Below are 27,330 nucleotides of genomic sequence, written 5' to 3' on the forward strand. Positions count from 1 at the left end.
GTGGAGTCCTTCTCCAGCTTGAGCTGTGCTGTTTTACACTGTGAGAGGTGTTTGGCGCCTTTCTCCTGGAAGCCATGGGCAGAACTAATTTGCATGACATTGTGCTCTCAGTGACATTATACTGTCTCGGTAGGGGACAGGCAGGTATGACTCAGAGCATGTTTGATTTCCAAAGACATCTTTCAAAGGCTAATGAGCTCAGCTTTGAATCTGCCAACAAAAGAGACCTGGGAGACACTCAGGTCAGCTGAAATATACCAGTCCCAAAGAGGGAAGATGCGGCACACAGGCATGGTCTATGGATGCCTGTCAGGCAACCTCATGAACAAGAAACCCTGACTCTCAGATACTGGCTTCACTGCTTCAGCCCAGCTGATCACCAGCTGGTCTCACAAGTCAACTCTTTGTGGGAATAACAAGGAAACACAAGGGTCATAAAGTCTATATTCACAAATTTTTAATCTGTGTTATTGTTTGTCTTAGGGCTCTACTCGTACTTACTTATCAAATGTTTGCTGTATAGGGGATATGTCAAACAAAAATCACTGCCCTCCTATTCCCTGGGACTCATATGCTATTATAAGACTCAAATGCATCCAAATTCATACAGAGCTATACCAGTTTACCAACCTGTGCCCCTTTGCCCTCAGCCCCGCAGTCTCTTCAAGGGTTAGTTACCTAGGCTCTCCTGAATGTTTAACAAATGCCTAGTCCTGTACCTCCCTGGTTGGTCAGTGGTAAAGAACCCACCTGCCAGTGCAGGAGACCTGGGTTCTATCTCTGGGTTGCGAAGGTCCCCTAAAGAAGGAACTGGCAACCAACTTGCTTATTCTTGCCTGGAGAATCCCATGGACAGAGGAGCCTGGTGGGCTGTAGCTCTTGGGGTCACATGGAGCTGGACATGACTTAGCAACTGAACAACAGCAACAAGTCCTGTACTTGTTGCTCAGATGTTGATTTCAATATAGTTGAAAAGGTCATAAAAACACTAAAATTCACATTCTGGTTTTTAGTATGGTGACACACTTTCTGAACATGTAAGTAACAATTGTGACTGACTGGTATGCTTTCCAACTCATTCATCATTAGTGAGTAGCTCTTACCAGGATGAAATTAATGATTACCTAATGATGTTGACGAGAAAGTGGGAAATGGCATTGTGTGTGTGAATGCTGAATTGATTCAGTCGTGTCTGACTCTTTGCGACCCCGTGGATGGTAGCCTGCCAGACTCCTCTATCCATGGGCTCTCTCAGGCAAGAATACTGGAGTGCATTGCCATGCCCTCCTCTAGGGGGAGAGGGCATTAACTCCCTTCTAAACCACACATTATCACAATACCATGCTTCTTAATACAGCTATGCAATTTTCAAAGTGGTTTTACACGTTTCTAATTATTGATTCCTTAAAGCTTTGATTTTGTTGTTGTTTTAGTCACTAAGTGGCATCTGACTCTTTTGCGACCCCCAAAACTGTAGCCCTCCAGGCACCTCTTTCCATGGGATTTCCCAGCAAGAATACTGGAGTGGGTTGCTATTCCTTTCTCCAGGGGATCTTCCTGACTCAGGGATAAAACCCATGTCTCCTATATTGTCAGGCAGGTTCTTTACTACTAAGCCACCAGGGAAGCCCCAGAGCTGTGATGGGTCTTCCCAATAAAAACTGAAAACCAGCTGGAAATCCAGATTAATTTTAAAGCATAAGTCTTGGATGCCCACTATATATATAAATATCCTGTCAAGCACTAGAAACCTACAAACGAATAAGTCAGGACCTCTTCCCTTAGGGGAATGCAAACAAAGACTGGATTACTGAGGAACCAGGAAGGGACCCTGAACCAGTCTTAGCAAACACTGCAAATTTTCTGGGGAACCTGAGTCCCATGCTTGGTCCTGAAGGGCAAGCAAGAGCAAGGGCACTTCAATGAGTGGAGGAGTTTTAAGCGTTTGTTTCTCATTGGCCATATGACAGAAAGAACATCTGTTCCATCGTCTCTGGGGATGGTGAGAGACGTTGGAAAGAGCAGGTAATTCTGCCTATTAAATTATAACCCACTAGGCAGACTGTTAGATGAAAGAGTCTGGTTTTATAATCTCTCTCTTTCCATGAAGTCACCATATGCTCACCTTTCAGCTGGAGCAGAGTCCTAGGGCTGAACTGTTTACCAGCTGGTTACTGTTCTTGTCCCATAAGATTAAAATTACTTTAAAAAAATTATAAACACAATCAATGGTAATTGTTTTTTAACGTTAGGAAAGGCAGAGAAGTATTTAAAAAAGAAAGAAAGAAACAGTAATGCTACCATTCAGAGAATTCAGAGGATATAATAATTTGCATTTTTTTAAAATTTTAAAGTCTTTAATTCTTACATGCGTTCCCAAACATGAACCCCCCTCCCACCTCCCTCCCCATAACATCTCTCTGGGTCATCCCCATGCACCAGCCCCAAGCATGCTGTATCCTGCGTCAGACATAGACTGGAGATTCAATTCTTACATGATAGTATACATGTTAGAATGCCATTCTCCCAAATCATCCCACCCTCTCCCTCTCCCTCTGAGTCCAAAAGTCTGTTATACACATCTGTGTCTTTTTTGCTGTCTTGCATACAGGATCGTCATTGCCATCCTTCTAAATTCCATATATATGTGTTAGTATACTGTATTGGTGTTTTTCTTTCTGGCTTACTTCACTCTGTATAATCGGCTCCAGTTTCATCCATCTCATCAGAACTGATTTTTTAAAAGATGTTTCTATTCAGCAGTTTTCACTGATACGGATATTCATTCACATGGATAACTGGGCTTCTTCAGGGGGTATTGGGAAGAGGAGAGGAAGGTTACAAATGATACATTTCCAGTGCTTAAGAAGGCACAGAGGAACCTAGTAAATAGGTTTTAAAATACATAGGTAAGGACCTCCCTAGGGTCCAGTGGTTAAGACTCTATCTCACAATACAGGGGACGCAGGTTTGATACCTGGTTGGAGAACTAAGATCTCACAGACCGCAGGGCAACTAAGCCTGAGTGCACTGGTAATGGATAAACACCCCAGTTAGATCCATACCCCATTTTACAAAAGATTTCACTTACCTTCCTGTCTCTGGCTCCCAGAATGGTAACCAGGCTCTGGTAGTACTTCTTAACACAGTGGCTTAATTTCACAAAACTAAACAGAAGGTATAGTCAAAATGGACTGGGTCTTTGTAAGATTTTTTTTTTCCCCTTTTCTTTGATTTTCTTTGTAAGAGTAGACACTGTAGATTCCGTGGCCTTTGCTTGTGTTGGCCACCTGATGCGCATACCTGTTTGGATGCAGGCTGTACTGAGTGAGTTTCCTTCACTAAGAGGGGGAGAAGAACCTGGAAGTGTAAGGAGAGAACCAAGTAGGTTGGAAGCTAGACAAGGGACCAGCTAGAAAGAGGGAAAACCCCTGACTACATGATGAACAATAAATAAACATGGAAGAAGGAAATTCTTGAGTCCAGCCCCAAGGCCACCGAAGTAGAGCCTAGAACCAAGGACACCTCTGAAGCTAACTGAATCCCTTTACAACCACCACCAAAAGCCTCCTGATCATCACTAACAAGCCTCCTGACTCCAAATTAGGCAAAGATGTCCACTCCAGTAAATTGCCTATAGTGCTCCCACCAATCACCTAATGCCAACCTTCCAGCAGTAATTTTCTTTGTCTTGAGGCTATAAAAATTGGCTGCTTATCCATGAAAACTGTCAGCTTCCCCTGGTCTGTCAGGAAGTCAGTCTAATGCATTCACAGTGGTCACATTATTTATGCTCTTTGTTCTTAATAAACTTACTTCCTTCTGAAATGCCCTGTGTTTGGAAGTTCTTTTCAAACTTGCGTTCAGACTGCCTCAACCAAAATGTCTAAATTTTTGTTTTTTGCTTTTTTAGTTTGAGTCTGTACATTCATTAATGCTTTTATGAGAATACATTCCTCTGTAGGAACTGAAAAAATGCTGAGTTTCTAGTCTGGGTCGAAGCAGTTGACCCATAAAGATAATACATATGGATGAACACCCAGGATGGAGAGAAAACTCCCCAGGCCACGGCATTGTGCATCTGGGTGCATGGAGCAGAGAGAGGATTTGATAAACTCCCTCTCCCTAGATTCCTAGGGGGCCTCAGCTGCAATCTGAGTTCCAGATACCATAATTGTAATTATTAACATGCACACATCGTGCAGTGCTTTATGGTGCTGATCTGAGCTACCTGTACATCCTTAGGGTATTTGTGACTCTGTACTGTGCCTCTCAGACACTTTGGTGGCATCAGTGTTTTCTGGGGAAACTTTCCTAAGCCTTTACATCCTTTAATGCCTTCCATGATGTTGTTGCCATTGCCTAAAACACCACTTTCCCTTTTCCCACCCTAATCTCTCACCACTCTCTGTTGCAACGGTACCTATTCTTGACTCACCAACCTGGACTGTAATGATTTGCTTGCTTGTTTGACTCCCTTAGTTTATAATCCTCTGGAATGCAGGAACTCTGCCTTGTGAAGTGGCTGATATATAATAAGCCTTTAATAATGTATTGGTTGAGTGACTGAATGTAAATAAATGAATAAATAAGTGAATGATAGCAAAACTGATCTCACCTCTTCTATGAATTTTCCTATTCTTCATCTATTCCAATATCCAGTTTACACAAGGAACATTATTTCTAAAGTATGCTAATAATATTCTATTTCTCTTACATTTATTGGGTCCTTATTAGTGCAAGACACTATGAGATCTTCTTTAATCCTTACAAGAACCCCACAGTATGGGTACTACTATTGTCTTTGTTGTTGTTTAGTCACTAAGCCATGTCCAACTCCTTGTGACCATATGGACTGTAGCCCACCAGGCTCCTCTGCCCATGGGATTTTCTAGCCAAGAATACTGGAGTGGGTTGCCATTTCATTTTCCAGGGGATCTTCCTGGCCCAGAGACTGAACTCACGTCTTCTGCTTTGCAGGTGGATTTTAGTGACTTTAATTATAGGGTTAAGATTCCAAAGAAAAAAAGGTTTTGTTGTGTTGTTTAGTTTCTAAGTAGTGTCCAACTCTTTTGTGACCCCATGGGCTGTATTACACTTCTCTATCCATGGGATTTCCCAGGACACTGGAGTGGGTTGCCAGTTCCATCTCAAATTATTGTCTTTACTGGTAAGGAAATAGAGTGTTAGGGAAAGTAGGTGATTGAGCCTTGGTCCTGAAACTGATAAGTGATGGAACAAGGACTTGTGCCCTGACTGTTGGAATCCAGAGCCCTCTTGCACTGACTTGACAAGTTCTATGGTCCTTCAGGGCCAACCACGGGCTTGGCTTCCTCGGGAAACGTTCCTGCATGTGTGTCTTCACTGTCCGTTTTCTCATCTCTCCCGTCAGACTGCAGGCCCTGTAAGGCAGGAATCAACTCTCTTTCCTTCCCATTTTTTTGTGACCACCCTCTTGTGAAGTTACTGGAAAAGGGACTCCTGCTCATACCAGGCAGATGAAGAAACAGCAGGCTTGGGGATCTGTCTAATATTACACAGCCACTTGTTGTCAGAGCCAGGGGAAGGACCTAGGTTTTCAAATCCCATCCCAGGCTTCTTCTCTGGAAGAAAATGCCTTAGGAATTTGTAAACAATCTGGGACAGATTGTTCATCTTTCACAGGATTTCTGGGGTTGCAAGAAACCACAATGTCACCTAGATAAATTCCTCATAGAGTGGGGAGGTGGTTTGTCCAAGGTTGTGCGCAGGTTACTAGAAAGATTGGAGTAATGAGAGCACAGAGGGAGATCACAGTCAGAAGTTCCTGGATGAAGCCTCAGTCTGGCACTTAGCTTCTTCTGATTGAGGTTGACCAAAAAAAAAAAAAGTATAAATTCAGATTTGAACCAACTTGATGATGACTTTCCTGTTATTGTCCTTGGCCTATATGCAAAAATAGCTTTCCTCTTAGTTCTTCTCTCCATTTATTCTACTTGGCACAGACACATATTGGATTGCTGTATTAGTTTTTTCCCTGACTTGTGCTGTCTGGCAGTCTCCTGGACTGCTCATCCCACTTGTACCTCTCCAACCCGAGCCTCCAGCTCCCTGGTGCCCTGCTCCCCCACCTCCTCCCCAGCCTTTGGTTTCCTTCATGGCTGCTAAGCCAGCCAGTCTGCACTGCTTGTCTCTCTTCCAGCTGTGCTCCACACACCCAGCTAAGTCTATTTCCTGGCTGCCATCCTGACCCAAAGCTGTAATTGCTAAAATATTAATGGTGCCCTTAGTGAAAAAAAAAAAACACACACACAGGGAAGCTTGGTGTAAATGAAAATTGCCAGAGACATGGAAACAGTGAAATGGAAGAAATAAAGCAGAAACATAAGGTGAAAAGGGGCCTCAGCGTTAAGTCAAAGGCGGACATCCTTAGCTCTGCCTTTCTCTTCCTAATACTGAGGTCTCACTGGGAAATGCCAGCTTCACTGGCTGAGATTCACTGTCTTGGCCACCTGGATGGGCTGCCTAACAAGGTAGGTGATCCCTGTGGATTTGCCTGCCTGCCTGGGTCTCCTGAGAGAGAAGAGAAGGGAAGTATGGCACAGATCTGAAAAGAAAAGGCAAATTGTGTGGATAAAGAAAGTAGAGGCTCCCTGTGGTCAAAAATCATGTGAAACATTGGCATGAGGAGATCTGTAGGATGCTGAGGACAAATCAGGCTAGATTCAAAGGCAAAGAAATGTGATTCCACCCTTTATCCAATCCTTAATGAAAGCACTTAGCACCTTATGCTTTATTTATTGGATTTCTCATACTTTGTCATTATCATTATTGGATTTCTGGTGCCCTGCATGGTGCTTGGCACAAATCACAGTGAGAAGCTATATTTTCTGAATAATCAGAAAGGGGAGGAGTAGAGAGCAAAATGGAGAAGGAAAGGGCAACTCACTGCCGTATTCTTACCTGGAGAATCCCATGGACAGAGGAGCCTGGAGGGCTACAATCCATAGGAGAGCCAAGAGTTGGACATGATTGAAGTGGCTTAGCACAGAGAGCAAAAAATGACCCTTAACATTTGCAACATAGTGAAAGTTAATATTTTTATTCTTTTTATGATAAAGAGAGTACAAAGGGCTGGGGATGGGGACATCACAGGAGGAGGAAATATAGTGCCATCTCTGCAAAGACACCCCTAAACTATACGTTGAAAAGAAGTAGATCCCCCAGGGCAGCCTTTCCCATCCAGAAAATGGAAACCAATCAACATGAGTTTGCCAGTAGCTCACAGTAGGGCATATGCCAGTTTTTCCAGGTGCTGGCTAGTCAAACTCCTTTTTCAGTTTTTCTCCAGGTTCCTAACTTGAGTCCCATTCTCTAACCTCTCTCATCCTCCTTGTTTTTGTCTTACTTGACACTGATTCTCACAGGTTTCTCTGATTCCTGTGCTCATTTTCATTACTGGGCATGCTAACAATCTTCTTCCAGTTTAGGAAATTCTTCCAGTCCTCAGTCTTTCAGGCCCAAACAATTTCACCTCCCCATTTCACCTCCCAGTCTCCTCCCTCCTGGAGCACAGAGCTCTGCACTTGAACTTCTAGGCAAGCATGGCTTACGTGGAGTGGGAGAGTGGGAGCAGGAAGAAGGTCTGTTCTCTGTGAAGATCCTAGGTTTCCTTCAAACAGACAGAGCTCCAGAGAGCATTCCTGGTTCCCTTCTTCAATTTCTGCCCCTTCATTCCACTACTGAACCTCCTCACAGGTACTGCTCAGCACCAGGCAGCTCACTGGGTAGTAAAAGCAACAGCAAGGCTGAGACAGGTGCTCAAGCAACTAGGCTTGTTTTCAGGCTGTGCATGTGCACACAGAATATATGGTGTGCAACAGAGCCATTGTCACTCATACAAAAGGGTTTCTATGGAACATGTTGAAAGTGAGAAAATAGGGATTTTATTGTAAGCGTGATACTAGTCAGAAGGCCCAGAAAACTGGCATTACAGCTACCAACCAGCTTGAGCAGAAGAAAAGAGAGCAACAGAAACCACTTAGGAGTCCCTGCTGATGTTAACATCTGTGGAGTCCTCAGGCCTCCCTGACCTCTTCCCTTCACTCAGATTGGTAGGTTGCAGGTTTAAACATTTGCAAATTCACAGTCATAGTCAGTCATCCGGCACATTATGAATTTCCACTGGCGATCCCTGTAGGGAGAGAGTCAGAGAGCTGATGTCAGTGAGAAAAGACACTTTAGGAAGGATAAAGCAGTGAGCAATCTTTGGAGAATTTAGGAACTTAAGGGACACCTAATCTCACTTTCCTCTCAGGAAACATCTCTAAGAAGTCTCTAGAAAACCTATTGGTAATTGCCTATGAGGTCAGGACTCCTGGACACCTCTTCACCCAGTTCAAGGTGCATCTTGGAGGGGACTAACTAGGTTGCCAGCGTGTTTAGGTCCTGTTTATCACCAGTGATCAGCTGATCACTGCTCAGTCTCAAAAGCACCTTCTTGGACATACAGGTTAACAGCTTTGGATAAAAGCATTTATTTAACATTTTCTTCATTTCATTGTAAAGAATTATCTCTTACATAGGCTATCCACCTGCTCATTCTTTCTTTTTCTGAAAATGTACAATGTACAATGGGCTCTGTGCTGTACCCTCTTCAGAAAACACTATTACAGGGGAATGGACAGAGAGAAAACAACTCTAAAAGCCTTAATATGAAAAGGAAAGTGCCTGTTATTTTTGCATAACAGAAACTGAATTGCATATTTGTTTAGATGGTCAGGAATAGGTATGAGAAAACATAGAATTGTTTAGTTTTGAAAAATATAGTGTGGATGCATTTCAAGGAACATTCTTTGCTAAGGACTAGCCCAAGTCTTTTGTTCACCTATTTAACAAAAATATACTGAAAGCCTACTCTGCATAGCACTCTTCTGGTCTGATATTATTTAAGAATGATAGCAGTGATGGTAATGACAACTGTAACCACTATTTGCTGAGTCCTCCAATATGTCCAGCATTGCACTAGATGCTTTACATATTTTCTCATTTAATCCTCACAATATGCCATTGTTTAGGTGGAGAAGTGGACTCAGAGAAACATGAACTTTATTAACATAATTAGGTGACAATTTCAAGTTCCAAGTTTGTGGAACTCAAATCTTGCTCTTTATCTGATACCACAATGACTCCATAACTTGACACCCATAACTCCATTGAGAACACAGCTGTCATATCTTTTGCAAAGTCTTAATGAAGGGCAAAAAAGTCATTCTATGTATAACCACAAAAATGCTTCCCAAGCACAGTGGGGTCATTTAACCTTAGAATATTCTTCTTCCTCTTCAGTCTGAAAGGCCTCTTCCCAGATCAGTTTTTCTTAGACACCAACACTGCTAAGATCTTCATCGAGCTGCAAATCTGGAAGGTGGGACTGACCATTCTCGAGTTCTGGGAGGTAACTCTTGCCGACAGCTATGGAACAGGCTGCTCACACAGTAAGGCAGGCTTTGTAATTTGAGTCTGCTGCTCCAGGTTGTTTAGAGTAATGGGCACAGGATCCCCAAGTATAAACAGTTTTCAAGAGCCTGGTACCTTATTAGTATCTGTTCTTTCAGTTGTTAACAGAGAACATGGCTTGTTTTAGATGGAGGTTAAGAAATCGGTGGCATGTGAGTTTATGAAATAAATTTCATTATTGTAGACAAGTCTGATTTATCTCTATGCCAACAGACATAGCTAAATAAGATCTTGAGCCAGGCATTCACACTGCTCTTTCAAAAGGCTTTAATTGATGCTAAGCAAAATTTAGACTTGGTTGTAAAAGAACCAAGTTATTCGAATCAGGCTTAGTCTCTGATTTCCCTCCTGGATCGTGGTTCTCAAGAAGGGGTAGTTTTGCTCCTCAGGGTTTTTTATTGTTGTTGTTGTCACAACTCTGGGGGAGGTGAGGTTGCTATCGTCATCTAGCGTGGAGTGGTCCGGATGCTGCTGAACATCTGGAATGCATAGGAAAGGCTCCTGCAACAAAGAGCTATCTGTGCCCCAGCTGGGCAACTCCATTCCAGGAGAAAACCACTATGATCTGCCTATGGAGGAAAAGCTCCTGCCCAATGAGTCTTACACTGAAAATATTTCTTGAAGGTGATGACCTCCGCATCTTTCAGCAGAGCGGGGAAAAATCCAAGTTGTGGATCTTCACACCACTGATTGTCAGTGACTGTGGCAAAATTGCATGGGTATATTAATTGTAAACAAATGCATGATATAGTAGCTCAGTTTTCCAAGATTTTAGGTTAAACTACATAACTGAAAATGCCCAAGTCAATAGCCACTGGATATTTTAAGTGTCAAAATACGTTTATTTTGAGGAAATTTTGGATGGTGTACTCTCTTTACTGTATTCCTTCCTGTCTCCTTAAACAGAAAATGCCAAACTAATTTTCTCATTGACTTGGAAACATCATTAGGAATATTGAGCACCTTCTATACTGTTGTCTGGTGTTGCCCTTCTGGGCTTTGAGTTCTTAGGTCTTTCCTTTTCTTTTTCTTAAATATAGTTTTTTGTGTGTACATCATTCAGCTGTTTTATTTTAACTGGTGAGAAGTAATATCTTCCCTATTTATTAAAAAAATTTTTTTAAATTGAAGGATAATAGCTTTACATAATTTTGTTGTTTTCTGTCAAATATCAACATGAATCAGCCATAGGTATACATATGTCCCCTCCCTCTTGAACCTCCCTCTCATCTCCCTCCCCATCCCACCACTCTAGATTGTTACAGAGCCCCTGTTTGAGTTTCCTGAGTCATACAGCAAATTCCCATTGGCTATCTAGTTTACATATGCTAATATATGTTTCCATGTTATTCACTCCACACATCTCACCTTCTCCCTCCATAAGTCTATTCTCTGTGTCTGTTTCTCCATTGAAAGCGAAAGTGAAAGTGAATTCACTCAGTCATGTCCGACTCTTTGCGACCCCATGAACTGTAGCCTACCAGGCTCCTCTGTCCATGGGATTTTCCAGGCAATAGTACTGGAGTGGATTGCCATTTCATTGCTACCCTGCAAATAAATTCATCAGTACCATTTTTCTAGATTCCATATATATGCATTAGTATACAATATTTATCTTTCTCTTTCTTACTTCACTCTCTGTAATAGGCTCTAGGTTCATCTACCTCATTAGAACTGGCTCAAATGTGTTCCTTTTTATGGCTGAATAATATTGCTTTGTATATATATACCACAGCTTCTTTATCCATCCATTTGTTGATGGACATCTAGGTTGCTTCCATGTTCTAGCTATTGTAAATAGTGCTGCTATGAACAGTGGGATACATGTGTCTTTTTCAATTTTGGTTTCCTCAGGGCCTATGCCTAGGAGTGGGACTGCTGGATTATATGATGATTTTATTCCTAGCTTTTTAAAGAATCTTCAGACCATCTTCCACAGTGGCTGTATCAATTTACATTCCCACCAACAGTGTAAAAGTGTTCCCTTTTCTCCACACCCTCTCCAGAATTTATTGTTTGTAGACTTTTTGATGATGGCCATTCTGACTGGTATGAGGTTATAGCTCACTGTAGTTTATTTTTTAATTTGCCCCTTCTAGAAAATAATAACTAAGCTAGATAAAAAGGTATGTAAAATGCAAACAATTAATGTGTGAGAATTGAGGGGGTTTTCTGTGAATAAATGCAAGGGATTTTGTTCATGGAGCCTGAAACCTGTATTGCATCTTTTCAGATTTCCTTCATGCTTGTTTCTTTGTTTAATTTTTTTTTAATTAAAGGTCATATTAAATAAGTTAACTCCAATTAGGTATGATATCATTGCACTTAAAAACATAAATATACACAAAAATGTCCCACCCAAATTTTTCATTCTATTATTTAATGAATTAATGAGTTAGGTTTTGTTCTATTTGCTAAACAGTTATTGGTAACTTTTCAGGAATTCGTTTGCTGTGTAAAGTGATGATCACCTAAATATAAGTAGGTCAAATCAACGTTTTAACACCTGAATTTATTCATATCTCTTTCTTTATTAGCAGGGAGAAGAATTTTTATTTTCCTCTTATTGTTTTGCTTTGATGTATTTGTGATAAAATTGGGAACTGATTGTGAGAGAACGGGGATTAAAAAAATTAGTACTGTCTTTCTCTGAAGTTCTCCTTTTTTGTTTCTAAATATAGTTGGTGAGTTTTGTGTGTTTCTCCTCTCCAGTCCCCTCTCTTTCTCCTTTCTCTCCCTTCCCACAACCCCAAGTGAGGACCATATAGAGAAGTGGTATTGGAGAGGATTTATTTCGACAGTGGGCACTCTTAATCACTTTTGTCCTCTCTAACATGTTTGGCAGGAAAAAAATGCTTTTTGAGACTGAGTAAAAGGAAGAGCATAAACCATCATGGAATACCAACTTGAGCATCTCCTGCTCTGAGCAATCTGGAACCCATCCTCATCTCCAAGGGTGAGCTGCTCCATGAAGTAGGTTCAATTCCCATTGTTTTCCATTGTCCTGTCAATATTTTAGTTAACCTAGACCAAGTAGAAAACTAAAATAGGGAAAACCCCAGATCAAAAATCCTGCTGATATGACCCTTGCAGGGAGCTGGTCCCCGACCACTCTAACCTTGCCCATGGAGAAGGCTCACCTTTCCACTGCAGAGAAAGTGGTTGTTGCCCCTCGCATATAATAATCATAATTGTAGGAAATCATGTCCATCTCCTCACCATAGTGGCCTGGATATTCTGTTGTCAGCCTATGTGGGAAGAACAAAAGGTTAGAGGGAAAAGATAAACTACTGCTAGGAGCAAACAGGAGACATGCTACACAGAAGAGATACAGTTTCAACATTATGGGAGCCCCAGATCAGAGCTGGATGGCCTCTGCTGCACCATTCCAGGCTGCAAAAAGATGGACAGTTTTCTCACGTCTCACGTTCCTTCTTGCCACTAAACTAGAAACTAAAAAAGATATAGCAAGCTCCTCAGTCCTTGAGGAAACATTGACTAATATCAGTATTAGTTCAATCCAATCAAGTCAACCAGAGCCAGGCTTTCAAAATGTGGGTTGTGACTTACTAGTAGATCATGAAATCAATTTAATTGGTTAGGACCAGCTGAGCTTTAAAAAAGAAGAAGAGATTGAATAGAAAATATCAGAGACTGCATTGTACATACTAAAGATAAGTTCTGGTGTACATACTAAAGATAAGTTATTGTGTATGTAGATAAAAACTTTGTTTCAAATATATATGTGTGCATGTATTTATATGTTATTTGTATAGTCTGATAATATGCACTTTTTTACTGTATTTTAAAAATATTAAAATAAAATATGAGCTGTATAAAAGTAGTTTTTACCTAGTCTGCCATTGTTTCTTTGGCACCTAAAATAGTTTCTGGTACATAGTAAGTATTTGTTGAATAAATAAAGAGCCTTGAGAGAGTCATTTAATCTCAGTTTCCTGGTCTATAGAAGAATGAAAGTTACCTTATAGGTTTGTCATTTGGGCTAACACAAATAAGTATGACACATGGTAGGAGTTGAATTGTTAGGAGAAATTTTGTGTCTTCCTCCTCCACATTGCCTTCTTTCTCCTCCATTATTCAGTCAAGCCCTGGCCTCTCCCTGAGTAGGCTCATTGTGGTCCACTCTGGAATAAATCTAGAATTTCCTGGCTCTTATAATGCTTCACCACTGGGCATCTTCAGGATCAAAATAGTCCTTTTGGTATGATATGTGTTCCCCAAAGTCTTTATCTGCACCCCCAAACTGCTTGGGAAACAAATAGTGTCAGTAATTTAATCTGATTTGGGGTCATAAGTCATTGTATGTTGATGATATAAAGATCTATGTAGACTTACTACTACTACAAGGATTGTCATGAAATCTTAAAAAGCCAGATTCATAAACTGGAAGGTCTCTTAGAAGATTCTCAAGCTTTGATGCAACAAGTTAACACAAGATAACCTGAGTTATTGAAGCTGAAGTTGCTCAGTCGTCTCCAACTCTTTGAGACCCCATGGACTATAGCCTATCAGGTTTCTCTGTCCATGGGATTTTCCAGGCAAGGATACCGGAGTGGGTTGCCATTTCCTTCTCCAGAGGATCTTCCCAACCCAGGGACTGAACCCAGGTCTCCCGCATTGCAGGCAGACGCTTTACCCTCTGAGCCACCAGGGTAGCCCAAACCGGAACCTAAAACTTCACTCTCTTTGTTCATAACCATTTGTTTTCCCACATTATGCACTTGTTCTTCTTCTCTGATTCTTCTCTTCTCAAGACATAATTATGTTCTATCAGAACGCCAAGCCCTATCTAGAGTGGGTTCCATGTGTTTCTGCTTAATATTTATGGAAGGAAACAGGCTAAGGCAGAACCCTATTTTGTGCTTCCCAGGAGACTCAGAACAAGGACTTTCTCTTCCTAATGAAAACATTAAATGATTCATAAATGGCCCTAATAGGTTTTCATTTGGATTCTGTTAGTTTGTGATCCCTGAGGATTCTAACAAGTGCTAGATTCAAGTTTACCCAAAGGAGGAGGGATTTGTTGATAAAGAAAATTAGGATTAAAAGAGATGGAGTAGAATGTATTTTTTCTTACATCAGGGAGCACAAAATATTTTCCAGAATTTTTAGAGCACTCTTTAGATACAATATATAAAAGTTAATTGCCACATATTTTAAGACATGTTGAGGCAGAATTCTACCTAAGGTAATAGCGTATGGGAGTCACTCAGTCGTGTCTGACTCTTTGTGACTCCATGGACTATAGCCCACCAGGATCCTCTGCCCATGGAATTCTCCAGGCAAAGATACTGGAGTGGGTTGCCGTTCCCATCTCCAGGGGATCTTTCTGATCCAGGGATTGAAACTGGGTCTCCTGTTTTATAGGCAGATTCTTTACCATCTGAGCCACCAGGAAAGCCCCAAGGCAGCACTACATTAAGCTAAATCCAGTTCCCAGAACTATTGGAAATCATTATGCTAGACTGTTATTTTTTTGAGTTTTTACTGATCTACTTTCAAATTATTTTGATAGTTAAATACATTTGGAATGAAATGGGAAAGAGAGGCTTGCATTTTTTAAAAATTGACATTTTAAGCTTCAAAGGGGGACAAACGTTATCCATTGCTTTTTTCAACTAGCAGTTCCTATGGCTTCATTTTTGGTAGTGACCAGACCTAAAGTCTCCTGTTTAAATGACAGTCTGACTCTGAGGTTTCTCTGTGGGGGACTGCTGTTGAGTAAGTTTCTAGAATACCCTCAGGAAGGTGTCATGCATGCTTATTTGTATATTTCCCTCTTGGTCCCAGCCAGCTTTTTGTTTTTACTTGATATTGGGGATTTTCATGTTGTTTTGTTTTTGTTATAAAATCATGAGGTCAAGTGTAGATTATTTTACAGAATCTTTGATTAAGAGGGTAAGGCAAGAGTTTGGGTTCTGGTAAAAATTACTTCTACTTTATGAAAGTAAAAATACAGAGGAAGAAAGAACTCCAATCAATAAACCTCCCAAACACCATTCATAGAGGGAACTGCTGCTTCGATACAGTCTGGATTTTGAATTTTAGAACAAGATAAATGTGCCTCCATTTAGTTTCTGAGGATGTCATGCACACACAAAATATTCCAATAAGTGAAAGCCCTAGTAATAACTCCTCAGAAGGAAAAAAATAGAATTTAAACGTTCAGAACAAGACATGGGGACAAGGGCATAAGGACTTATCAGGAAATTAAAAGAGACTACGAGGAAGCACAAGATCAGGGTTTCATAAACTATGGTGATGGGCTTCCTGAGGGCAGAAGGGGAGGAGTTCAGTGTGGTTCCAGATTCCTTGTGGATTACCAGGTCACTGCAGGCAGTTTTCTGGCAAAGTACACTTCATACTGAGCACTGCCATACATTTCCAGACCAATTAAAACAATCAAACAGGCTTTCCCTTGCAGGAAGAAGGGAAAGTTCTGTCAGTAACATTGCTGTTGTTCAGTCACTAAGTTGTGTCTGGCTCTTTGTGACCCCATGGACTCCAGCATGCCTGGCTTCCCTGTCCTCCACTCTCTCCCCGAGTTTGCTCAAACTAATGTCCATTGAGTCAGTGATGCTATCTAACCATCTCATCCTCTGCTGCCTCCTCTTCCTTTTGCCCTCAATCTTTCCCAGCATCAGGGTCTTTTCCAATGACTTAGCTCTTCACATTAGGTGGCCAGAGTATTGGGACTTCATCTTCAGCATCAGTCCTTCCAATGAATATTCAGGGTTGATTTCCTCTCAGATTGATTGGGTGATTGGCTTGCAGTCCAAAGGACTCTCAAGAGTCTTATCCAGGACAATTCAAAAGTACCAATTGTTCGGTGCTCAGTTTTCTTTATGGACCAACTCTGACAATCCATACATGACCACTGGAAAAACCATAGCTTTGATTATATGGATGTTTTTATGCAATTTACTGAAATGAGTCTACTACTGAAGCTCTTCTATCCGGATCCTTATATATCCCTTTACAAAGAGTTAATTGTCCCTCTGTGTGTGTTTCCCCTATCACTTTAGGATGAGTGGCTCCTGGAGCATACTTTCTCACTTTAAACTATTTTTAGTGCCATCTGTAGGCAAGAGTATGGCATCACCGACTCACTGGACATGAGTTTGAGCAAGTTTTGGGAGTTGGTGACCAACAAGGAAGCCTGGTGTCCTGCAGTCCACAGAGTCACCAAGAGTTGGACACGACTGAGTGACTGAACTGAACTGTAGGCAAGGGGACAGGACCAGAATGTTGTTTCAAAACTAAGTGAGAACTTGATAACATAGAACCACTTGTACAATTTCTTGTATTAGATAAGTTTGAATAAAATGGAAAGAAATTAAGTAATGTCTTGGTTATGAATTGAAGAAGGCCCATGCAAATGGAGGGGATTTTTGAAACAGATATAGGATTTTCTCATCTAAGATTATTAAAGCTCTAAAATTATCAATGGATTCAGCTAGAATCAATAAATGATTGCTGTCCAGTATGTTACTACAAACTGAGCCACAGCTGACAGATAGCATTCTCCTTTTCTATGAGAATAGGACATGTCACAGAGCTTACTCAGATATATGTCATCACATTCATTTTAAAAAGGAGAGTAGAGATAGAACTTAAAGAGGACAGTTTACCTATTGTTGGAGGTTTGCTTGAGAACTTATGCAATTTTTAATAGTTAAAGGAAAGGGTTTTGACTCTTTCTCAACAGAAAGTGATTCAGTATAGATTTTATCAAACCTCACCTTTATTATTGATGTGTTTTGTTTAGTTGCTAAGTCATGTCTGACTCTTTTGCAACCCCATACACTGTAGCCCACCAGGTTCTGTCCATGGGATTTCCCAGACAAGAATACTGGAATGAGTTGACATTTCCTTCTCCAGAGTATATTCCCAACCCAGGGATTGCACCCTCATGTCCTGCATTGCAGGCAGATTCTTTACCACTGAGCCATTCAGGACGCCATTTATTATTGATTACTGAGGCTTGAACACAAGGTCAGCCCTTGTAGCACCAGCATCTATTTGTTACGCGTCTGACCTGTCAGCAAGTAGGACAACTGGATTCTTTGGGGGTCATCCTAGAGGCTCCACTTTTAGGCTGTGTACCTCACTGGTGTGCGCAAGAACAAATGGGGCCATGCCCTATGGCCCAGCATCAATTAGTATCACATCCTCAACTTTATCCCACTTTTTGGGATACCAGAGAAGCACACACCACAGATGTCCTATCCTAAAAACTGGAAGAAAACCCAGAATCTACAAGTTAACAAACCAGAAGGGGGTACCTAAGGAAGCCATACATTAGCATTTTTCAAAACAAGAGTAAACAGTGTTTCCCATCCCTTTCTTTAGCACTCAGCCCATCCTCAAACAACATTTTAGAGAAGCTTCTTCTGGTCAATCCAACCTCTAATTCTGTCTTACTTCTATTTTCTATGCTTCCCAGGATTCCCTGGTGACTCAGATGGTAAAGAGTCTGCCTGCAATGCAGATGACCCAGGTTCAATCCCAGGGTCAAGAAGATCCCCTGGAGAAGGAAACAGAAACCCACTCCAATATTCTTGCCTGGAGAATTCCATGGACAGAGGAGCTTGGTGGGCTATAGTCCATGGGATTGCAAAGAGTCGGACACGACTGAGCAACTAACATGTCACTTTTCTGCTTCTCAATTAACACCTTGTTTAAAATACCCTATTCTAATGTTCTGGGCCTTGCAGGTGGCTCAGTGGTTAAAAATCTGCCTGCGGTGCAGGAGACATGGGTTTTACCCCTTGGTCAGGAGGATCCCTTGGAGAAGGAAATGGCAACCCACTTCAGTATTCTTACCTGGGAAATCCAATAGACAGAGGAGCCTCCCAGACTATAGTCCATGGGTTCACAAAAGATTCTAACACAACTTAGTGACTAAACAACAACATTCTAAAGTCCTATTACTTGCCAACACCACATATTTAGCTTTTGATTAAAAAACAGAATATTGTATAGCATCTTGTTTCACAATGGTGATCAGTACAGTGAGCTCCTTGAGGGGTCATTAGTATATGACAAGCATATACACTTTTATAATCTAGTTCAGCTGTGGACGTGGAAAAATTCAACATTTGTAGACTTGGGATATATTGAGATTGACCTACATTCTACAACCAGTCAAAAAGGACACCCCTTTCTGACAGGCAAATCACTGAAAAGTGTCTTAAATAAACAGAATCTGCTTGTGATCAATCCTCTTGTTTAGTAAATGCTTTGCCAGGTAAGCTACAAAGAATAAGAAAATTTTAGGTGAGAATGATGCTAAAGCTGAAACTCCAGTACTTTGGCCACCTCATGCGAAGAGTTAACTCATTGGAAAAGACTTTGATGCTGGGAGGAATTGGGGGCAGGAGAAGAAGGGGATGACAGAGGATGAGATGGCTGGATAGCATCACTGACTCAATGGACGTGAGTCTGAGTGAACCCTGGGAGTTGGTGATGGACAGGGAGGCCTGGCGTGCTGCGATTCATGGGGTCGCAAAGAGTCGGACATGACTGAGTGACTGAACTGAACTGAACTGAATTTTCCAGTGGCCTGGCATCCCCAACAGGTGCTATATCTGAACCTATTTGAATTAATTTTGCAAAAATGAGAAAAGTAAAACCCAATTGCAGTTATGCATAAAAGAAAGCAACCTCAGAGTCAACTGGCTTCTGCAAAGAGCTGGGGGAAGAGTTCAAGTGGGACTAAATGACTCTGGAGTCACCAAAGTGCCCTTCTCTGCAGAGAGGCCCTGAACTCTGGGGGTAGGAGAAAGAATTCAATATGGCCATGTGTGTCCTCTTGTGGCATTTTGGAGCACTATATATCAAAGTGTTCAAGTATGTATCACAACAGGGGAAACACAGTTCTAGAGATATCTGTGGTTTTAAATTAGAATAGGAAAGTCCCTAAGTATTTTCCAAGTTGCTCTCTTGGAAATGAATTTCCAGCTCACCATTGCAAGCCCAGGGCTGGTTAGTAAGCACATTTGCTTTGACTCATGTTAGTTTTCACTGGCCACACTGCATCATGGTTGCCTTGATCCTGCAGTTGGTGGGGACAGCTCCACCTGCAGTGTCTCCCCTCCAGCTAAAATAACCACTTTCTTCTCTATTTTCACTATGAGATGCCCACTGTATTGTTACCTAATACTCCATCTGTCCAGGTCTTATTTTCTCATCGAGATTCAGAGGACTCAGTACTGTGCAAAGCATGTGGGACCTGGAGGCAGATAGACCTGTTGGAATTGAATTCAGAACTTTGAATAAGTCACAACTTCTGCACCCTGGTTCTGTCATCTGGGCTATAGATCATGATATCTATGCATCAGAAGTAAATGAGCTAACAGAGTAGATTAATAAATGAAATAAATAAAAATTATCATCATCGTTAGGAACTGAATCAAAGTCTATGACCTGTACTTATATCCATTTATATTCAGTCTGATTAAGTGAATTAATGAATAGAGGAATGAATGATTATTTCTAGACTACAATAAAAGAGAGCAGACAGGAAAGTATAGAGCCACAAATTTGGAATTGCAAGGTTTACTTTGTTCTAAGCAGCAAGTAGGACCTGGGCTTATGTTACCTAGTACTTACTAGACAACCAGCCCCATCTCTGAAATTTCTACTCTTGAAGGTTGAGCATAGGAAGGGAGGAAGCACTGACATGCAGGCAGCAAATACATTTCTTAATTAGATATATGGCACAATGATTACAACAGCCACGCCACGCCAACTGATGACAGATATGATTGATTTTGCTGAAGCTCAAAGGGCCCATCGACCCCTAAAATGAGTGCTTTGTGCTTTATGCAGTGCCAGGGGATGGTTGATCTAAGGCCCAGAAGCATCTAAACTCATGGCAAGCTGCTTAAAAATGTAACATCTAGTCTTACTTTCTCAAAATGTGGGTGTCTCCATCTCTTTAATAACAGCTTCCAACCTGCTCAGAGGAAGCATCATAGAAGCTTCCCTTCCCACCAGGCTTCTGGGAGTAGTGCTGTAGTAGGCATCGGAATAGGGGTGGGCGGGGGGGCAGATGCCACATGGAGATGCCTATGAAGTCATCCTTGTCCCTTGTTCCCTTGTGATGTGGGAAATGGGAATGCAAACATTATCCGTCTTGTATTAAAGCAGTTAAAGTAGTTAAAGATAAGCTTTGATGGAGTGCTTTGGGTAGGAAAAGAAGACTATTCAGATGAGCTGGTTGTGTTGTAGTTGTTAGCCAGAACTATCTAGGAATTAAAAAAAATATCTCTGGCTTATGACCTCAGCATAATGGAGGGAGAGACCAGATAGTGGAGAATAGAATGCAGTATCTGAGATTCACATAGAAACTCAGTAGAAATTCATTATAGAAACTCAAGGCTGAGGAAAAACTATGGATTATCTATGCCGATTCTGAGGAAGGGCTTTTTTTTTTTTTTTTTTTTTTTGTCAAAACATATTATGCAGTGAACCTGAAGAAAGGCCATGAATCTGGAAAAGAAACATTTAGGAAAGGAAACACATGCTCAATTCAAAACTGTTGGTCCCTGGGACATGGTCTAGCCTGCACAGCCTCAGCATGCTGATGGGGGGACAGCCTGGTGCATGGCAAGCAGCCGCTGGAGCTGCATGGAGAGGGGAATTATTCAGTCTCTGAAAGGTTGTGGCTTCCTCAGTGACACGTGTTTGTGGTTTGCAGATGAATGGACTAAGAATGCATAGTCTCACACATAAATAAATCTGTGTAACAACATTTACATTTGTACCCAGTCCCAGTGGGGACTCGTGAGTGCTGCCATGTCTGCTTCTGTCAGGAATTTGCTTTCTTACCAGACTTCACTGATGCTATAATATCTCGGGAGAAACTGCAGAGACTGAAATGGGAGCGGCGCCTTGGTCCCCAGCAAACAAACAAATCCCGCACTTACGTGGGAGTTGCTTGGATGATTTACTTTTTTCTCCTGTGCACAGGGTGCTATTCCTGAATCCCTAAAAGCTTGCAAGCTCAGAGAGGATAGATGCTCACTTCTCAGTGTCAGGCTCAGTGCTATAGAACAGCCTTCCAAGTGGGAAGAGAAAAATGTTTCCACCCACATATGCCCAGTTCCCTGGGAGGTGATTCAAGTTAGTTAAAGTGATGTGAAGGAAGGTTTCGAGGAAGAGGGTTATCAGGAGCTTTCACTGTGGGAAGGTGTGGGAAAACAGTTCTCGCTCGAAGGGCTGTTAAAAGGATCGGATAAAATAATGCACTTGAAGGAAGACTTTTTTCCACTATAAAACCTCCTCATATCAATGTCAGGTTTCCTCCCTGTTACTGTTCCAAGGGGCCTGTGATGCTCAACTATTCATTTGAAAAATTTATTGCCTACTTTGTGCCAAGCAATACGCTGAGATGCCAGAGAAATAAGACCTAATTCATGCCCTAGAGGTTTCATGCAATTTAGAAAAACATAGAATGTCATGACTCAGGAAACTTAAAGATGCCACTAAAATGTCTAGACGTGCCGGCGGGACAGTGAGTCATGCCCTGCATACCACAGTGCCTCATGCAATCTCATTGTGCTGTTCCAAGCGTCCCTTTGCAAAAGTACTATTTCCTTGACAACCATAGTAGTTCTCAGCTCTAACACCACACAACCAGGAAGAGGTCCAGTCAAGTGAAGCCTTTCTTAGCGGGACCACTTCAAAGTGGACTTTCTGTGTCTTTCAGAGGAATTCTCTCCTCCATTCTTCTCCTCTTTCTCTCCACAGTTTGATTCTACCAACTATCAGTGTCAGGTTTGGGTGACGGAGTAGGATGAGGAATGGGGAGAGTGGGGTGGTGGGAGAGGATGAGCAGACCATTGCAGACCATGGCCAAAGATAAATTTTGTTACCAGAGATTTTAATGTCTTGGGTAGCTTAAGAAAAGTTGCTCATCTCTGTCAGCCTTTGATCTCGAGACTTTGTTCCCACATACATGGCTCCATGCTCATTAAATTCTTAGCCTCTTAGAAACTGTGGGCTCCTGCTACTCTACTCCGAATGTAAGACGCTTTAGGTCTTGGATTCAGGAACTTTCACAGTTATAACCTACACCCTAGCCATGTCTGTTCACCAACCATGGTGGAGTAAGACCAGCTTTATGGAGGCATCTGGTCCCATCACTTCATGGCAAATAGATGGGGAAAAAGTGGAAGCAATGACAGATTTTACTTTCTTGGGCTCCAGAATCACTGTGGATGGTGACTGTAGCCATGAAATTAAAAAAAAAAAAAAAAAAAGCTTGTTCCTTGGAAGGAAAGCTTTGACAAATCTGTACAGCATATTAAAAAGTAGAAACATCAGTTTGCTGACAAAGTTCTCTAAAGTCAAAGCTAAGGATTTCCCAGCAGTCATGCACGGTTGTGAGAGTTGGACCTTAAAGAAGGCTGAGCGCTGAAGAATTGATGCTTCCAAACTGAGGTGCTGGAGAGAGACTCTTGAGAGTTCCTTGGACTGCAAGGAGACCAAATAAATCAGTCCTAAAGGAAATCAACGCTGAATATTAATTGGAAAGACTGATGCTGAAGCTGAAGCTGCAATACTTCACTGCCTGATGCTAAGAGCTAACTCATTGGAAAAGACCCTGATGATTGAAGGCAAGAGGAGAAGGTGACGACAGAGAATGAGATGGTTAGATAACATCACTGACTCAACGCACATGAATTTGAGCAAACTCCGGGAGACAGTGGAAGACAGAGGAGGCTGGCGTGTTGCAGTTCATGGGGTCGTAAAGAGTCAGACACGACTGAGTGAGCAACAACAACAGCATGGAGACATTTTGGACAGCTGGCTGAAGTCCCTGCCCCATCAGAGAGCTACTGCTATCAGGTCACTTTGAGCTCTGAATTTACCATTCATCACTGCTTCAAACAGAAAAATGCTGCCTATCCTTAGAGACACTATGCCCTACTTGAGCATCTGTGGAGTTGTTTGGTTACAGAGAATAAGCGTGACCCACAAGGCTGTTTTTCCAAGCATCACATTACACTGTGGAGAGATATGTCACTTGAGTGAGTCAACCTTCAAATGTTGACACTTATTCTGTTGTTCTAAGTAAAAATGTCTGACTTGTTTCCGGACTGAAGAACTTGGGACAAGTTGTGTTGTCAGCATGCAATGCAAGTTATCAGAATTCATATATATATATATATATATATATATTCTCCTAGTCAACTCAAAGGCTAGGTCCTTTTTAAGTCTATGATTATATACTATGTTTGGCACTCTGAGCTGGAGAAAGGCTGGATCTTCAAAAGAAGTCCTGCAAGAAAACTTAGGGTCCCAGATATGCCAGTGTCCTTGGCTGTGATGAGAAGTTATCATGATAGAGATAGAAAAGAGCACTGAAACAGGAGTCTGTAAACTTCAGCTTAGAGGTGAACCACCATGAAATAAGCTGGCTGGTCTGGGGCAAGTCACGTTTTTGCTCTATTGCTCTGTTTGTTTGTTTTTCTATCAAAAGAGGGATATAGGAACACTGAGTTGATGACCTGTAAGGTCCCTCCCAGTGTGAATACTACTCTGGCCTTTTCTTTCATCTATCCATTCCCTTCTATAGGCTAGCTACTATATTTAAAACTTGTTTGTGATGGCTGATGCTTGTCTGAAACTAGAAACGTGGACCAAAGCACACTCCCCCAAGTCCCCTCCAATCCCAGTAGCCGTAAGGGATTGCGTTTGGCTGCCAGGCTCACCAGCAGGAATATGGGCATCTCTTGCTGTAGCGACAGCAGTAAAATTGCCACTCTCGATCCAGCACTGACTCGAAGTAGCGGCTCTGGAACCCTGCCACCAGTCCATTGTTGGAGCATGTCTGGTACCTGAAGAGAAGAGAAAACTCCAAATAAACTAACACAATGGTGCACAAATTCACCCCCTCCCCAAGATCTTAACACCCAGTTACTAAGCCAAGTCACTCTTTCAATGACCTAGATTCCTTACAATTTATTCTATTTATGCAAATAATAAGGACTTTGTTTTATTGGTAGGAATGACATATACTCACCGTTAAAATTCAAATGATTCGAAATCTTTCAACTGGAGGAAAATTGGGAAACTCTGCTCTTGTTAGACCTCTGAGAATATGTTGTTAGATGGAAGAATGCATAAATGGATGGATACAGAGGCATCTAGAATTTTTACAAATGCAAGATTGTATTATTCATGCCATTTAAAATGAAAGATAATATAATTCACTTTGTCTGAATTGAAATAAAATGAAGACAAGGAAAAACACAATGGATTGATGAACTTCAAATAAACATTTCTTCTGCTTAAGAGCGGGCAGATTCTCTACCCCTGAGCCACCAGGGATACCTTGAAAGCTTTCAAAAGCTCTTCCAAAGTGAATCTTAGCTAACTCTGTTTTTCTGCATTTTTACCCACCTGGACATTGATCCTGTTCCCTCTTGTGAGGAAGCAGAGCCGGAATTTGTCTCTGTGTCACTACCTGGCAGTTGTTGGAATATATCCATGCTTTCCAAGTAAAGATAAGTTTCCAGAAAATATAATAGATAAAGTAAGAATTAAGTACCCAGTGCTGATAGGTGAGAGAGACCTTGCTGACACACAGACTATAAAACCATCAGTGACTGAACTTCATTTCGTTCTTTTTAATTATTGGAAATGATCTTCTGGATCATATATAGATATATATATAAAAGCATGAATGAATAAATGAATAATGAATGATGGAAAAAAGATGCTTTCTGACCAGACATGAAATATATTTAATATCTAGTTTGATCAGATTCAAATAGGGACTTCCCAGGTGGTTCAGAAGGTAAAGAACCCGCCTACAATGCAGGAGACCTGGGTTCGATCCCTGGGTCAGGAAGATCCCCTGGAGAAGGAAATGGCAACCCATTCTAGCATTCTTGCCTGGAGAATCCCAAGAATAGAGGAGCTTGTGGGCTATACTCCATAGGGTCTCAAAAGAGTTGGGCATGACTTAACAACTGAGCACGTATTCAAATGTGTTTATTTATCCATTCATCCAACAAACTTGTACCTCCTCACTATTCTGTATCAATCTCTGTGCTCCTGTGTTGAAACAAAAATCAAGAAATGGGCTTGGTACTCAGTCAACAGGCAAATTGGCTCGAAGTCCCTGTTCCCAGGACTTGCAAGAAGTTGTGACAAACCTTAGAAAGCTCAGCTATAAGATATAACTAATGCAAGTTAAGCTGTACATTGAGACCTATGCCCGTTGATGACCTAGCCTTCTTTGCTCTACCATTGCTCACATCTCAGCTTTGGAAAGCACCTGGTACATTTCAGGAAGCCACACAGTTGGAATGGATGACTAAGGCCTGAAGGGTAGCCTTGGGGGCTGATTTTCCACAATGGTTTATCCTATCCTAATTCTAGCCTTGCTAGTGAGATTCAACTTCAATAGAAAGCTCTAAGAGTTGTAAACAAAGCTCATATGTGTCCAAAGAGTGATGGTGCATCAAACTGGTACTCTCTGTGATCTTTCTCCATCACTAAAAGTTTGCTTCCCTCTAAATCTGCCCTTTCAGAACTGAACCAGGCTTTCCTGGAACTGTTGTTCCACTCTCTTGGTTTGTCCTGGGCACTCAGACTGTCACAGGGATGCATTCCCATGATGGTAAGTTCCCATAAACAAAAATAAATTCAACAAGATAAGCTGAATGGTTTCAGTACCAGTTCCGAAGCCCATCCAAGTTCCATGAATTCTCTGCTGGCTGCCAGCCAGGCAGCTGACCCCACAGTCCTATATGGGAAGTGTGTGTGTGTCACTCTCTCAAATGCCACCTAAAATAACACTGCCTTGTGAAGATTATTTGGACACTACACGCCCAGGGCCCAAGGACGTATGATGAAAGCTAGTTAACCAAACAGAGCTCACCTCCCCCAGTTTCTGTCCCACTGCTTTCACATTTTGGTAGAGTGAGCCTGTACCGGAGCTTGGCAGTGTGTGTAGCCAATGTGATGGAATTATTCCTTCTAGAATTGGATTTTTGTAAGGGGACATTTTCACACTCGTGTAGAAACAGTATAGGAGGGTAGTTAAGAGCATAGGCTATGTTTCTGGACTGCTACTCCAACTGTTCCTGACTGTATCACCTATAATAGGCTTCATACCCTCTAAAGGTCTCAGTTTTCTCATCTGTAAAATGGGTATACTAACAGTCTGTACTTATTAAGGTTATTATGAAGACAAAATGAAGTAATGCATACACAACTCTGTGTCTCAGATAGTAAAGAATCTACCTGCAAAAGAGGAGATGCGGGTTTAATCACTTAGGAGGGTCAGGAAGATACCCTGGAGAAGGGAATGATTACCCACGCCAGTATGATTGCCTGGAGAATACCCCATGGACAGGGGAGCCTGGAGGGCTACAGTCCATGGGGTTGCAAACAGTCAGACAGAACTGATCGAGACTAACACTTTCACTTTCATATACACCTCTCTCCAGTTGAGATGTGCTAGTTCTATTGTCCTACAGCATGTGGGATGCCAGGTCCCCAATCAGAGATTAAACCTTCATTGCCTACACTGCAAGATGGACTCTTAACACTGGACCATCAGGGAAGTCCCTCAGAATGCACTTGTAAGAGTCCATCATTCAAATCCAGGAGGGACCTTGAAACTCTCTGCTAGCAGTTCTCAGAAATGCAGGTGAGCGATACATCTTCCCACTTCTACCTTCTCCTTCAAGAACAGAGCCTACTCCAGGATGAGGGTGCAAAATTAATCTAGTTTTGGGCATTCCTCTCCTCCACTCTTCTCCCTTTCAATCACCTTTTCAAAAAGTA

The 27,330-nt window shown here is 41.7% G+C and overlaps 1 protein-coding gene across 1 annotated transcript in view; it reads right to left on the reverse strand.

The window, feature by feature from the left end:
• Positions 1 to 7,065: 7,065 nt before the first annotated feature.
• Positions 7,066 to 27,330, reverse strand: part of DPT (dermatopontin) — a 36,686-nt gene continuing 16,421 nt past the window's right edge. Inside the window, exons 2-4 of the mRNA XM_004013671.5 lie at positions 24,243 to 24,368; positions 12,639 to 12,746; positions 7,066 to 8,173 (exon numbers count right to left, since the gene is read on the reverse strand). Coding sequence (XP_004013720.1) covers positions 8,107 to 8,173; positions 12,639 to 12,746; positions 24,243 to 24,368 — 301 coding nt within the window. The 3' untranslated portion in view covers positions 7,066 to 8,106. The remainder of the gene's footprint in view (positions 8,174 to 12,638; positions 12,747 to 24,242; positions 24,369 to 27,330) is intronic.

This window comes from Ovis aries, chromosome 12 (genome assembly GCF_016772045.2).
Source record: "Ovis aries strain OAR_USU_Benz2616 breed Rambouillet chromosome 12, ARS-UI_Ramb_v3.0, whole genome shotgun sequence".
Lineage (NCBI taxonomy): Eukaryota > Metazoa > Chordata > Mammalia > Artiodactyla > Bovidae > Ovis > Ovis aries.